At 47.6% G+C, this 15,626-nt stretch overlaps 1 protein-coding gene across 1 annotated transcript; it reads left to right on the top strand.

Annotated features, from left to right (window-relative positions):
- Positions 1 to 6: 6 nt before the first annotated feature.
- On the top strand, positions 7 to 14,442 carry PFAS (phosphoribosylformylglycinamidine synthase). Its single transcript, XM_075332658.1, has 20 exons — positions 7 to 172; positions 296 to 424; positions 533 to 606; positions 683 to 839; positions 932 to 993; positions 1,080 to 1,241; positions 1,411 to 1,521; positions 1,605 to 1,736; positions 1,826 to 2,056; positions 2,255 to 2,435; positions 2,510 to 2,593; positions 2,677 to 2,832; positions 7,390 to 7,509; positions 7,583 to 7,728; positions 7,941 to 8,142; positions 8,225 to 8,316; positions 10,120 to 10,234; positions 13,595 to 13,747; positions 13,827 to 13,979; positions 14,055 to 14,442. The coding sequence occupies exons 2-20, from the start codon at positions 361 to 363 to the stop codon at positions 14,372 to 14,374; spliced, it is 2,715 nt and encodes a 904-aa protein (XP_075188773.1). The 5' UTR covers positions 7 to 172; positions 296 to 360; the 3' UTR covers positions 14,375 to 14,442.
- The last annotated feature ends 1,184 nt before the right edge of the window (positions 14,443 to 15,626 follow it).

Genomic DNA, 15,626 nt, shown 5'->3' with positions numbered 1-15,626 from the left:
GATCCTTCTGTCCAGTACGTCTGTGTTCGTCTGCCTGCAGGATACTCTCTGCCGTGGGAGGACGCCTCATATCAATATCCAGTCCAGTTTGCCCGGCCTCTGGAGGTGGCCATCGAAGCCAGTAATGGAGCCTCAGACTACGGCAATAAGTTTGGAGAGCCGGTGCTGGCAGGTGAGGCCATCCACTCCAAGTTTCGATGACTTTCCACCATTGGGATAGGTCATCCAATCTTGGCTGCTTATGACTATTGTGTACGACTCCCCATTGATTATGGTCCACTCATTATGGTAACAGGATTTGCTCGCTCTTTTGGCCACCGCCTGCCCTCCGGGGAGAGAAGAGAATGGGTGAAGCCGATCATGTTCAGTGGAGGTATTGGTTCTATGGAGGACGTTCATCACACTAAAGAGGCTCCGGAACCAGGTAAAGCTCTACGAATGGACGTCCCTCCTGGAGACACCATGTGTTTCGGGTTGGTCGATGTGTAGACCTCAATTCCTCTCCTCCTAACGGCACATTTCTGCCCCTCAGGGATGCACGTTGTGAAGATCGGGGGTCCTGTCTATAGGATCGGGGTGGGCGGTGGTGCTGCGTCTTCCATTCAAGTGAGCAGTGATTCTAAAAGATACACATTATAGGCATTGTATCAGATCGTTATTCAGTTCTCGGGGGGGTGCACAGGTTCAGGGGGACAACGCCAGTGAACTGGACTTTGGGGCAGTACAGCGAGGTGACGCAGAGATGGAGCAGAAGATGAACAGAACTGTCCGCGCCTGTGTGGAGCGAGGCAAGCAGAATCCGATCTGTAGCATTCATGACCAGGGGGCCGGTGGGAACGGTGAGAAATGGCTGACCGCTTTGTCACTTCTGCCCCTATGGATCCTTCCCTGGTTTCACCTCTCTTGACTCGTACACATCTCCTCCATGTAGGAAATGTCCTGAAGGAGCTGAGTGAGCCGAAAGGGGCCGTCATCTATACAAAGAACTTCCAGGTAGGAGACCTGTGGGCCTTCTGAATTTGGGACCTCCTGGATCTCTAACTTTTCCCTATCATCATCTGTCTTCTTGTCTTCTCCAGTTAGGAGACCCCACTCTGAGCGTCCTGGAGATCTGGGGGGCCGAGTACCAGGAATCTAACGCTTTGCTCATCCGTCCAGAAGATGCCGCGTTTCTGCAGTCCGTGTGTCGTAGAGAGCGGTCTCCGGTGGACTTTGTGGGTAGAATCACAGGAGATGGCCGGGTGAGAACCTACAGTCTTGGGTCATGGATGGATCTCTGTTGTCTGCAGAGTCAGATAATATCCATCTTAACTATACTAGACCCGATTCATCCTCATGTGCGAGGCTCCCGATTCCTTCATCTTGAGGTCACCATGGATGAGATCTTCCATTCTTGTTTCTTCTGTATAGATTGTCTTAGTGAATGGGAATGAGAATGATCCTGTTCCCGATCGCAGTGATCGTAATGGTGTCCCGGTGGACCTGGAGCTGGAGTGGGTCCTTGGGAAGATGCCTCGGAAGGTAGAGTTCCTCATGTCTGTCCAGATCCTTCAGACATGGCGATTTGTGCATCTCTGACCTCTTGTATTTCTTCTTTTCTATAGGAGTTTGCCTTGAGTCGGGCTTCCCCCAAACTCTTACCATTGACCCTCCCTGAAAACCTGAGCGTCCGCCATGCCCTGGAGCGTGTCCTGAAGCTGCCATCTGTTGCCAGCAAACGATACCTGACCAATAAGGTGGATTACATATCTGTACTGGGACCTGTGGTGACTTCGGTGACTTCATATCTATCCACATTGACCTGGAAACGTCCCTCTATCTGCAGGTGGATCGCTCGGTCACCGGTCTCGTAGCCCAGCAGCAATGTGTGGGGCCACTTCACACTCCCCTAGCGGATGTAGCTGTCATCTCGTTGTCCTACACGGATACTGTAGGTGGCGCCACAGCAATCGGGGAGCAGCCAATTAAAGGCCTTCTGGACCCTTCGGCAGGGGCGCGCATGGCAGTGGGCGAGGCTCTTACAAACCTAGTGTTTGCTTTAGTAACTGACCTAAAGGTAATTTTCTCGTGAGCTCCACTAGTGGTGTCATCGGAGTAGGATGTAGAGCACTTTGTGTGGAGGTCCACCATGTGGCTCCGTTGAAGGGGATCCTTGGCGTTGACCCCGGAGGTATTGGCTGCTTGCCCAGCCTATTGGGTTATGAGTAGAGCCCATTGCCTCTCTGGACAGTCGCTCATCTCATTATTTTTGCAGGACGTGAAGTGCAGCGGTAACTGGATGTGGGCGGCCAAACTCCCGGGAGAAGGTGCCGCGCTGTACGATGCGTGTGTGGCCATGTGTGATGTCATGGCGCAGGTCGGGATCGCTGTGGATGGAGGAAAGGACTCGCTCAGCATGGCTGCCAGAGTGGGAGCAGAAACTGTGAAGGCTCCAGGTGACCAGTGGTCCTGTGTCCCCTCGAGGGTCCTGTCTCCATCATCCGGGTCTCATTCTGTCTATGCTCTCCAGGGTCTTTGGTCATCTCTGTGTACGCCGTGTGCCCCGATATCTCTGCCACTGTTACTCCAGACCTGAAAAACCCCGGGCAGAAGGGTAAGTGCCCCCGAGGGTCCGGCGTCATGGGGCTGCATAGAGTGGAGGACTTGTAACAATTCTGGTCTCTGTCTGCACCTCAGGAGTCCTCCTCTACGTCCCCATCAATCCCGGGAAGCATCGACTGGGGGGCAGCGCCTTGGCTCAGTGCTATTTACAGCTAGGACAGCACCCACCTGATATGGACGACCCCCAAACCCTGGTCTCCTGCTTCAAGGTCACACAAGAACTCATCAAAGGTGAGACAATCATGAGTTTCACCCAGAGCTGCGCTCTCCATTCTGCTGATTTGCTGTCGGCTCTCAGGTTGGTTTTAATGGTGCAGTGTTGGAGATAGTACAGGGGCACCACATTTTACAGCAGAGCAAAATTTCCCCCCTCCCCTCTCCTACCCCCAGTGCTTTTTGGAGGGGTACAGTGAGTAGCTACTTGGCAAAGTAGATAATTAGAGCAGCCAGAGGTTGGTACCAGATCTCCGGATGCAGAGCGCAGGAGTCCAGATGAGTTCATCATCGGTTACATAGGCAGCAACCAAGGTATGAAAGCGCAGTACAATGAAGTGACTTCTAGGTCGCTTTGTCTTTTAGGTCGCTTTGTCTTTTAGGTCGCTTTGTCTTTTAGGTCGCTTTGTCTTTTAGGTCGCTTTGTCTTTTAGGTCGCTTTGTCTTTTAGGTCGCTTTGTCTTTTAGGTCGCTTTGTCTTTTAGGTCGCTTTGTCTTTTAGGTCGCTTTGTCTTTTAGGTGGCTTTGTCTTTTAGGTGGCTTTGTCTTTTAGGTGGCTTTGTCTTTTAGGTGGCTTTGTCTTTTAGGTGGCTTTGTCTTTTAGGTGGCTTTGTCTTTTAGGTGGCTTTGTCTTTTAGGTGGCTTTGTCTTTTAGGTGGCTTTGTCTTTTAGGTGGCTTTGTCTTTTAGGTGGCTTTGTCTTTTAGGTGGCTTTGTCTTTTAGGTGGCTTTGTCTTTTAGGTGGCTTTGTCTTTTAGGTGGCTTTGTCTTTTAGGTGGCTTTGTCTTTTAGGTGGCTTTGTCTTTTAGGTGGCTTTGTCTTTTAGGTGGCTTTGTCTTTTAGGTGGCTTTGTCTTTTAGGTGGCTTTGTCTTTTAGGTGGCTTTGTCTTTTAGGTGGCTTTGTCTTTTAGGTGGCTTTGTCTTTTAGGTCGCTTTGTCTTTTAGGTCGCTTTGTCTTTTAGGTCGCTTTGTCTTTTAGGTCGCTTTGTCTTTTAGGTCGCTTTGTCTTTTAGGTCGCTTTGTCTTTTAGGTCGCTTTGTCTTTTAGGTCGCTTTGTCTTTTAGGTCGCTTTGTCTTCTAGGTCACTTTGTCTTCTAGGTTGCTGTTTGTGTGAAGCTCAAAAGCTAAAGACAAACTCATCAGGACTGCTGCACTCTGCATAGGCAGTTACGTAGATAACAAGACCTGCACTGCGCTCTCTGAAAGCTCCTTGCCACTCCTCTTATAAGTAATTATATACAAACTGTTGCTAAGCCTAAGGACTAGGGCAGGAGTTACGGATAGTAAGAGCTTTAGGGCTAGGGCTGGATTTAGGGTTGGTGTGAGCATTAGGGATAGGCTTAGGACTGGAGTTATGGATCGTGTGAGCTTTACGGATAGGGTTAGGGCTGGATTTTAGGGATAATAAGAGCTTTAGGGCTGGATGGAGGGATAGGGAGAGCTTTAGCAATAGGGTTTTGGCTGGAGTTATGGATAGTGTGAGGTTTAGGGCTAGGGCTGGAGTTATGGATAGTGTGAGCTTTAGGGATAGTTGTTAGGGCTTGATTGAGGGTTAATGTGAGCTTTAGGGACAGGGTTAGGGCTGGATTGAGGGATAGTGTGAGCTTTAGGGACCGAGTTAGGGCTGGATTGAGGGGTAGTGTGAGCTTTAGGGACCGAGTTAGGGCTGGATTGAGGGATAGTGTGAGCTTTAGGGACAGGGTTAGGGCTGGATTGAGGGGTAGTGTGAGCTTTAGTGACAGGGTTAGGGCTGGATTGAGGGGTAGTGTGAGCTTTAGGACTAGGGCTGCAGTTATGGATAGTGTGAGGTTTAGGTTTAGGGATAGGGTTAGGGCTAGATTTAGGGTTAGTGTGAGCTTTAGGGATAGGGCTAGCTCTGGATTGAGGGATAGTGTGAGCTTTAGGGACAGGGTTAGGGCTGGAGTTATGGATAGTGTGAGCTTTAGGGATAGGGCTAGCTCTGGATTGAGGGATAGTGTGAGCTTTAGAGACAGGGTTAGGGCTGGATTTGGGGTTAGTGTGAGCTTTAGGGATAGGGCTAGCTCTGGATTGAGGGATAGTTTTAGCTTTAGGGACAGGGTTAGGGCTGGATTGAGGGATAGTGTGAGCTTTAGGGACAGGGTTAGGGCTGGGTTGAGGGATAGTGTTAGCTTTAGGGACAGAGTTAGGGCTGGATTTAGGGTTAGTGTGAGCTTTAGGGATAGGGCTAGCTCTGGATTGAGGGATAGTTTTAGCTTTAGGGACAGTTAGGGCTGGATTGAGGGATAGTGTGAGCTTTAAGGATAGGGCTAGCTCTGGATTGAGGGATAGTGTGAGCTTTAGGGATAGGGCTAGCTCTGGATTGAGGGATAGTGTGATCTTTAGGGACAGGGTTAGGGCTGGATTGAGGGATAGTGTGAGCTTTAGGGACAGGGTTAGGGCTGGATTGAGGGATAGTGTGAGCTTTAGGGACAGAGTTAGGGCTGGATTGATGGATAGTGTGAGGCAAATCCCGGGATATGAAGATGAATTATGACTCCAGTCATAGTCCCTCATCACTCCCTGGCAGTGCCCCCTCCCTTCTTGTTCTCAGTGTTCCACTTACACCTCCATGGCCATGTCCTGTGATATGGAGATGAGGTGGTGTGGGAACAATGGACACAGGATGACTCCCTGCCGTCACCCTGTAACAAGAGTTGTATCTCATTAGCAAGGCTATGGAACTAGCAGACAGAACGACTCCAGTAAAAAATGGTTCATATCTCGCAAGCCATATTTCCGATAAATATGGCAACCATAAAAATGGTGTCTCCGCATGTGGACGATGCCGGCACACCCTTTTTATGGGAGCAGGACATTGGGAAATGCCCCAGGCGTGATATCAGCCAATGGGGAACTGGCAGACAGGTCATGAGTCCCCTCGTTCTGTAGCTAAATTCATAACTGTCACAATGAGAGCATTGGCGTCCGCCTACGACGCTCCCAGGCAAAGTTATGGCCCATATTCCATGTTGGGATATTGTCCATAACTCCAGCCAGGGGTGGAGCAGTGCTCCCTGTGAGGTCACTAAGGTAGGAGGGGACCTGGATCTGCCCAGGTTGATAACCCTACTTCGGCCATTTTCCAAGGTTCTTTCGCTGGGGGTCACGTGTAGGAAACATCTGTGGGAGTTCCTAGAAACCTGGTCTACAGCGCCCCCCTGTGGCCAGACGCACAAGGTAACTGATTGAACTGTGTATGCCTGTTTGTAAACCATGCTTTATCTGTAACTGTACTCTGACATATGTATATTCTGTAGATTCCCTATTGTATATATTGTAGTTTCTAGTGTGCTTTAGGCTGATTAAATTATATAATTAATCTTGGGCTGTTCTGTTATCTCGATCTTGAATCCCACGTCTGTGTGTTCGGCTAATAGTTACCGTAAATCGGTTGGTGGCAGCGAATTGTGCCAAGGATTATTGTGGGGAGGCCAGTGAGATTCGGGGAGATTTTATATATTCCGCCCGCGGAGGTCGGGGGAATATATACCTTACTCTCACCGGGGACCCTTCAATAATCGGCATAAGTAGTATAGCGGCCTCCTTGCTTATTGTCGGGCAATTCCATAATTGGCCTGACTATAAGAGGGGCGCTAGAGAGCGCGTCACGTGCTCTGTCTGTCGGTCGGGAGGTATAAAGGAGGGGTGACCCCCACTTGTTACCCCCCGATTGTGACGTACTGGTAGCCAGCGCGGGGGATTTCTGAGTGACCCCCCCGGTGGTGTGTGACATAGAGCTTTAGGGACAGGGTTAGGGCTGGATAGTGTGAGCTTTAGGGACAGGGTTAGGGCTGGATTGAGGGATAGTGTGAGCTTTAGGGACAGAGTTAGGGCTGGATTGAGGGATAGTGTGAGCTTTAGGGACAGGGTTAGGGCTGGATTGAGGGATAGTGTGAGCTTTAGGGACAGGGTTAGGGCTGGATTGAGGGATAGTGTGAGCTTTAGGGACAGGGTTAGGGCTGGATTGAGGGATAGTGTGAGCTTTAGGGACAGGGTTAGGGCTGAATTGAGGGATAGTGTGAGCTTTAGGGACAGAGTTAGGGCTGGATTGAGGGATAGTGTGAGCTTTAGGGACAGAGTTAGGGCTGGATTGAGGGATCGTGTGAGCTTTAGGGACAGAGTTAGGGCTGGATTGAGGGATAGTGTGAGCTTTAGGGACAGGGTTAGGGCTGGATTGAGGGATAGTGTGAGCTTTAGGGACAGGGTTAGGGCTTGATTGAGGTGTAGTTTTAGCTTTAGGGATAGGGTTAGGTTTTGGGCTACTGTTAGAAAACGAGAAAGATTAACATACTAATAATTTATAACAATGTATAGGTTAATCTTTGACGCTTTATATCTCATGGGTTGGAGGAGCGCGATAGGCTTCCTTTTGTCCTGGGCGCTGGCAGCCCACACTGCACACTACGTTTCCCACAATGCACGGCAGCTGAACGTGACCCGACGCAGAGCCTGCAGGATGTCTGGTGACGAGCGGCTGTGCCGGTCTCAGTGTCTTCTCCGTTGTTCCATCCTCTGCACTTTATTTTAACCCTTCCTTGTCTCCTCGCTTCCGTAGAGCGTGCACTGAGCGCGGGGCACGATGTGAGTGATGGTGGCCTCGTTACTTGCCTCCTGGAGATGGCGTTTGCTGGGAACTGTGGCCTAGATGTGGACTTCTCCGCCCCGGATGTCAGCGGTGAGTGTCTCCACCGATTCCTCGGAGAAGGGTCGGCATCTGGGCATCTTCATGTCTCCTTCCTCCTCCTCAGCTCTGGATCTGCTCTTCTCCGAGGAGCTGGGGATTGTTCTGGAAGTCTCGGAGGCGTCACATGAGCGGGTTATACAGCGGTACCAAGCAGCGAGCCTGCAGTGCGTGAAACTAGGCCGGACCCAGGGAAGGGGCCCAGGCTCTACGGTAAGTCCCATCATGGGTAACAATCCCTTTATTTAAAGGGTCGTGAACCCTGAATTTATTAAAGGTACAGGACGTCCAGTGGAGATTTCGGTGTTGACACAGTGGAAGCATCCGTCTTCTGTGCTGCTGATTTTATATTATTGCGATAGTTTGCATTCCCCCTTTAAGGCCCTCCTCTTAAAGGAGACATTTTTTTTTTCCTTAATCCCTAGGTCAGAATCCGTGTGAATGGGGAGGAGGTCGTGTGCGATGACGTGGGGACGCTGCGGGCGCTGTGGGAGGAGACAAGTTTCCAGTTGGAGCGTTTACAGGCCAATCCCAACTACGTGACCCAGGAGGAGGCGGGGCTCCGTAAGAGGGAGGGGCCAAACTACCAGCTGACATTCGACCCATCAGAAAAGCCATCTCTGACAGGTGCAGTAGTGATGGATGGTGGTGGTTATACAGGGAGGATGTGGGGCGATTGTATAAATGGACGCTTGTATCCTCCTCGCAGGCTCCGGCCAGCCGCGTGTCGCGGTGGTACGTGAGGAGGGCAGTAATGGCGACAGAGAGATGGCGGCTGCGCTGCTGATGGCCGGGTTTGAGGTAACATCATTGTACTGTCCGGCCGTAGTGTTATATGTCCTAAAGCATCGCTCCAGTCACAGCTAAAGCTGCAGTAAGACATCCGCTGCCTCCTGCTGACTCACTCCTCGTCCTCTCTGCTGACTCTCAGGATCTTACTCCTCGTCCTCTCTGCTGACTCTCAGGATCTTGCTCCTCTTCCTCTCCGCTGACTCTCAGGATCTTGCTCCTCGTCCTCTCCGCTGACTCTCAGGATCTTACTCCTCGTCCTCTCCGCTGACTCTCAGGATCTTACGCCTCGTCCTCTCCGCTGACTCTCAGGATCTTACGCCTCGTCCTCTCCGCTGACTCTCAGGATCTTACTCCTCGTCCTCTCCGCTGACTCTCAGGATCTTACTCCTCTTCCCCTACACTGACTGTCAGGATCTTACTCCTCGTCCTCTCCGCTGACTGTCAGGATCTTACTCTTCTTCCCCTACACTGACTGTCAGGATCTTACTCCTCGTCCTCTCTGCTGACTCTCAGGATTTTACTCCTCGTCCTCTCCGCTGACTCTCAGGATCTTACTCCTCGTCCTCTCCGCTGACTCTCAGGATCTTACTCCTCGTCCTCTCCGCTGACTCTCAGGATCTTACTCTTCTTCCCCTACACTGACTGTCAGGATCTTACTCCTCGTCCTCTCTGCTGACTCTCAGGATCTTACTCCTCTTCCCCTACACTGACTGTCAGGATCTTACTCCTCGTCCTCTCCACTGACTCTCAGGATCTTACTCCTCTTCCCCTACACTGACTGTCAGGATCTTACTCCTCGTCCTCTCCGCTGACTCTCAGGATCTTACTCCTCGTCCTCTCCGCTGACTCTCAGGATCTTACTCCTCGTCCTCTCCGCTGACTCTCAGGATCTTACTCCTCTTCCTCTCTGCTGACTCTCAGGATCTTACTCCTCGTCCTCTCTGCTGACTCTCAGGATCTTACTCCTCGTCCTCTCCGCATACTCTCAGGATCTTACTCCTTGTCTCCTCTGCTGACTCTCAGGCTCTTACTCCTCGTCCTCTCTGCTGACTCTCAGGATCTTACTCCTCGTCCTCTCTGCTGACTCTCAGGCTCTTACTCCTCGTCCTCTCTGCTGACTCTCAGGATCTTACTCCTCGTCCTCTCTGCTGACTGTCAGGATCTTACTCCTCGTCCTCTCTGCTGACTCTCAGGCTCTTACTCCTCGTTCCCTCTGCTGACTCTCAGGATCTTACTCCTTGTCTCCTCTGCTGACTCTCAGGATCTTACTCCTCGTCCTCTCCGCTGACTCTCAGGCTCTTACTCCTCGTCCTCTCTGCTGACTGTCAGGATCTTACTCCTCGTTCTCTCTGCTGACTCTCAGGATCTTACTCCTCGTCCTCTCTGCTGACTCTCAGGCTCTTACTCCTCGTCCTCTCTGCTGACTCTCAGGATCTTACTCCTCGTTCTCTCTGCTGACTCTCAGGATCTTACTCCTTGTCTCCTCTGCTGACTCTCAGGATCTTACTCCTCGTCCTCTCCGCTGACTCTCAGGATCTTACTCCTCTTCCCCTACACTGACTCTCAGGATCTTACTCCTCGTCCTCTCTGCTGACTCTCAGGATCTTACTCCTCGTCCTCTCCGCTGACTCTCAGGATCTTACTCCTCTTCCCCTACACTGACTCTCAGAATCTTACTCCTCGTCCTCTCTGCTGACTCTCGGGACCTTACTCCTCGTCCTCTCCTCTGTACTGTTATGGCTCCAATAATGGAGATGGAATATAAGGACGGGCCGAGTACAACTAATCCCATCAGACTCTCCTTCTCCTCAGGTCTGGGACGTCACCATGGAAGATCTACTGTCCGGAGGAACAACTCTGGAGATTTTTAGGGGTCTGATATTTGTTGGAGGTTTCAGCTACGCAGATGTTCTAGGGTCTGCAAAAGGCAAGTGACCAACGGGACGTAAAAACCTGCATGGTACAATACTGCCCCCTATAGACCAGAGCTCATATTGCGTATAAAGGCAGTATTATAGTAGTTATATTCCTGTATATAGAGGCAGTATTATAGTAGTTATATTCTTGTACATAGGGGGCAGTATTATAGTAGATATATTCTTGTACATAGGGACAGTATTATAGTAGTTATATTCTTGTACATAGGGGCAGTATTATAGTAGTTATATTCTTGTATATAGGGGCAGTATTATAGTAGTTATATTCTTGTATATAGGGGGCAGTATTATAGTAGTTATATTCTTGTACATAGGGGCAGTATTATAGTAGTTATATTCTTGTATATAGGGGCAGTATTATAGTAGTTATATTCTTGTACATAGGGGGCAGTATTATAGTAGATATATTCTTGTACATAGGGACAGTATTATAGTAGTTATATTCTTGTACATAGGGGCAGTATTATAGTAGTTATATTCTTGTATATAGGGGCAGTATTATAGTAGTTATATTCTTGTACATAGGGGGCAGTATTATAGTAGATATATTCTTGTACATAGGGACAGTATTATAGTAGTTATATTCTTGTACATAGGGGCAGTATTATAGTAGTTATATTCTTGTATATAGGGGCAGTATTATAGTAGTTATATTCTTGTACATAGGGGGCAGTATTATAGTAGATATATTCTTGTACATAGGGACAGTATTATAGTAGTTATATTCTTGTACATAGGGGCAGTATTATAGTAGTTATATTCTTGTATATAGGGGCAGTATTATAGTAGTTATATTCTTGTATATAGGGGGCAGTATTATAGTAGATATATTCTTGTACATAGGAGCAGTATTATAGTAGTTATATTCTTGTACATAGGGGCAGTATTATAGTAGATATATTCTTGTACATAGGGGCAGTATTATAGTAGTTATATTCTTGTACATAGGGGCAGTATTATAGTAGTTATATTCTTGTACATAGGGGCAGTATTATAATAGTTATATTCTTGTACATAGGAGCAGTATTATAGTAGTTATATTCTTGTACATAGGGGGCAGTATTATAATAGTTATATTCTTGTACATAGGGGCAGTATTACAGTAGTTATATTCTTGTACATAGGGGGCAGTATTATAATAGTTATATTCTTGTACATAGGGGCAGTATTATAGTAGTTATGTTCTTGTACATAGGGGGCAGTATTATAGTAGTTATATTCTTGTACATAGGGGGCAGTATTATAGTAGTTATATTCTTGTACATAGGGGGCAGTATTATAGCAGATATATTCTTGTACATAGGGGCAGTATTATAGTAGTTATATTCTTGTACATAGGGGGCAGTATTATAGCAGATATATTCTTGTACATAGGGGCAGTATTATAGTAGTTATATTCTTGTACATAGGGGGCAGTATTATAGTAGTGATATTCTTGTACATAGGGGGCAGTATTATAGCAGATATATTCTTGTACATAGGGGCAGTATTATAGTAGTTATATTCTTGTATATAGGAGCAGTATTATAGCAGATATATTCTTGTACATAGAGGCAGTATTATAGTAGTTATATTCTTGTATATAGGAGCAGTATTATAGTAGTTATATTCTTGTATATAGGGGCAGTATTATAGTAGTTATATTCTTGTACATAGGGAGCAGTATTATAGTAGTTATATTCTTGTACATAGGGGGCAGTATTATAGTAGTTATATTCTTGTATATAGGAGCAGTATTATAGTAGTTATATTCTTGTATATAGGGGCAGTATTATAGTAGTTATATTCTTGTATATAGGGGGCAGTATTATAGTAGTTATATTCTTGTACATAGGGGCAGTATTATAGTAGTTATATTCTTGTACATAGGGAGCAGTATTATAGTAGTTATATTCTTGTATATAGGGGCAGTATTATAGTAGTTATATTCTTGTACATAGGGGGCAGTATTATAGTAGTTATATTCTTGTATATAGGAGCAGTATTATAGTAGTTATATTCTTGTATATAGGAGCAGTATTATAGTAGTTATATTCTTGTACATAGGGGGCAGTATTATAGTAGTTATATTCTTGTATATAGGGGCAGTATTATAGTAGTTATATTCTTGTATATAGGGGCAGTATTATAGTAGTTATATTCTTGTATATAGGGGGCAGTATTATAGTAGTTATATTCTTGTACATAGGAGCAGTATTATAGTAGTTATATTCTTGTACATAGAGGGCAGTATTATAGTAGTTATATTCTTGTACATAGGGGCAGTATTATAGTAGTTATATTCTTGTACATAGGAGCAGTATTATAGTAGTTATATTCTTGTATATAGGGGGCAGTATTATAGTAGTTATATTCTTGTATATAGGAGCAGTATTATAGTAGTTATATTCTTGTACATAGGGGGCAGTATTATAGTAGTTATATTCTTATACATAGGGGCAGTATTATAGTAGTTATATTCTTGTATATAGGAGCAGTATTATAGTAGTTATATTCTTGTACATAGGGGGCAGTATTATAGTAGTTATATTCTTGTATATAGAGGCAGTATTATAGTAGTTATATTCTTGTACATAGGGGCAGTATTATAGTAGTTATATTCTTGTGCATAGGGGCAGTATTATAGTAGTTATATTCTTGTATATAGGGGCAGTATTATAGTAGTTATATTCTTGTACATAGGGGCAGTATTATAGTAGTTATATTCTTGTACATAAGAGCAGTATTATAGTAGTTATATTCTTGTACATAGGAGCAGTATTATAGTAGATATATTCTTGTACATAGGGAGCAGTATTATAGTAGTTATATTCTTGTACGTAGGGGGCAGTATTATAGTAGTTATATTCTTGTATATAGGTGGCAGTATTATAGTAGTTATATTCTTGTACATAGGGGCAGTATTTTAGTAGTTATATTCTTGTATATAGGGGCAGTATTATAGTAGTTATATTCTTGTATATAGGGGGCAGTATTATAGTAGTTATATTCTTGTACATAGGGGCAGTATTATAGTAGTTATATTCTTGTATATAGGGGGCAGTATTATAGCCGTTATATTCTTGTACACAGGGGGCAGTATTATAGTAGTTATATTCTTGTACATAGGAGCAGTATTATAGTAGTTATATTCTTGTATATAGGGGCAGTATTATAATAGTTATATTCTTGTACATAGGGGCAGTATTATAGTAGTTATATTCTTGTACATAGGGGGCAGTATTATAGTAGTTATATTCTTGTACACAGGGGGCAGTATTATAGTAGTTATATTCTTGTACATAGGGGCAGTATTATAATAGTTATACTCCTGTATTGTGTATGATTTGGCGGTTTTTCCTTTCTTGTAGGGTGGGCGGCGTCTGTCTTGTATAACCCTGGTGTCCGGGAGCAGTTTGATACTTTCCGCGGTCGTGCTGACGCCTTCAGTCTGGGAATCTGTAATGGCTGCCAGTTGGTGGCGCTCCTGGGTTGGGTTGGAGCTGAGGGTCCGGTTGGTGCAGGTGAGTGACCCGCGCTCCCGGTGTTGGGAGTTTGTACACTCTGTGTCTCTTCTCCTCTCACCTCTCGTTCTTCTGGCAGGGGAACGTCCCACACAGGGGGTCCTGCTCAGCCACAACCTGTCGGGAAGGTTTGAGTCTCGCTTTGTGACTGTCCGGATTGAGGAGAGTCCTTGTGTCCTGCTGCAGGGGATGGAGGGGTCGTCGTTTGGGGTCTGGGTGGCTCACGGAGAAGGTAGGCGTCTCTTTGGTCAGTCGTTATGGTTGTCGCCCGGTTTGTCCTGCAGTTTGACCGTTCACCATTTTCCAGGTCTCATGAGATTCCGGTCTGAGAAGGTTCGCGACCATGTCACCTCCCGTCACTTGGCCCCTCTGCGCTATGTGAACGACCACAATGTCCCCACGGAGGAGTACCCCATGAATCCCAACGGCTCCCCGCTGGGGATCGCCGGCCTGTGCTCTGAGGACGGACGCCACCTGGCCATGATGCCGCACCCTGAGCGCTGCTTCCTGAAGTGGCAGTGGCCCTGGATGCCGGAGGACTGGCGGACCACCCTGGACACGTCCCCCTGGACGCGCCTCTTCCAGAACGGTTACAGCTGGTGCCTGAAGAGCGCGGTCCAGGATTAACGCTGAGGGGAGTGCAATCCACAGCGCGGGCTGGGGGCGTCTGCACCTGGGGCTGGGGGCGTCTGCACCTCCGGGATGGGGGCGGTCTGCACCTCCGGGATGGGGGCGGTCTGCACCTCCGGGATGGGGGCGGTCTGCACCTCCGGGATGGGGGCGGTCTGCACCTCCGGGATGGGGGCGGTCTGCACCTCCGGGATGGGGGCGTCTGCACCTCCGGGATGGGGGCGTCTGCACCTCCGGGATGGGGGCGTCTGCACCTCCGGGATGGGGGCGTCTGCACCTCCGGGATGGGGGCGTCTGCACCTCCGGGATGGGGGCGTCTGCCCCTGGGGCTGGGGGGGGGGTCTGTCCCTGGGGCTGGGGGGGTGTCTGTCCCTGGGGCTGGGGGGGTGTCTGTCCCTGGGGCTGGGGGGGTGTCTGCCCCTCGGGATGGCGGCGTCTGCCCCGCACACCTCACTTCTGATGGGACGTTTACTGCTTATATTAAGCTTCTCCTACATGAGAACGGAGAATGTCAGTGGCCATCGCTCAATGCCAGAAGCAGTCAATAAAGCCGCAGCTCTGCCGATTGTCTCCAGCCTCCTCTGTGATAACCAAGGCTTCCACACAGCGTTCTATAAAACAGGGAGCGGAGGTGATACAACCCCCACCATCCATACAATAATACTCTCATCAGATTCACCATCACTCCATATTGTGTCTAATGAACAGCCATGATCCATTGAAGAACCTGCAACCACTCCAGAGCTGCACTCACTATTCTGCTGGTGCAGTCACTGTGTACATACATTACATTACTGCTCCTGAGTTACCTCCTGTATTATACTCCAGAGCTGCACTCACTATTCTGCTGGTGTAGTCACTGTGTACATACATTACATTACTGATCCTGTATTATACTCCAGAGCTGCACTCACTATTCTGCTGGTGCAGTCACTGTGTACATACATTACATTACTGATCCTGAGTTACCTCCTGTATTATACTCCAGAGCTGCACTCACTATTCTGCTGGTGCAGTCACTGTGTACATACATTACATTACTGACCCTGAGTTACGTCCTGTATTATACTCCAGAGCTGCACTCACTATTCTGCTGGTGCAGTCACTGTGTACATACATTACATTACTGATCCTGAGTTACCTCCTGTATTATACTCCAGAGCTGCACTCACTATTCTGCTGGTGCAGTCACTGTGTACATACATTACTGATCCTGAGTTACCTCCTGTATTATACTCCAGAGCTGCAG

The sequence above is a fragment of the Anomaloglossus baeobatrachus genome, unplaced genomic scaffold, assembly GCF_048569485.1.
Source record: "Anomaloglossus baeobatrachus isolate aAnoBae1 unplaced genomic scaffold, aAnoBae1.hap1 Scaffold_4197, whole genome shotgun sequence".
Lineage (NCBI taxonomy): Eukaryota > Metazoa > Chordata > Amphibia > Anura > Aromobatidae > Anomaloglossus > Anomaloglossus baeobatrachus.
This window is presented reverse-complemented; position numbering and strand designations above follow the sequence as displayed.

Bases quoted from the DNA above. Each gene is read 5' to 3' on its own strand.
- PFAS (XM_075332658.1), top strand. From the start codon at position 361: ATGTTCAGTGGAGGTATTGGTTCTATGGAGGACGTTCATCACACTAAA. The intron at 2,436-2,509 runs GTGACCAGTGGT...TATGCTCTCCAG, and splicing joins AGAAACTGTGAAGGCTCCAG to GGTCTTTGGTCATCTCTGTG. The intron at 7,729-7,940 runs GTAAGTCCCATC...CTTAATCCCTAG, and splicing joins GAAGGGGCCCAGGCTCTACG to GTCAGAATCCGTGTGAATGG.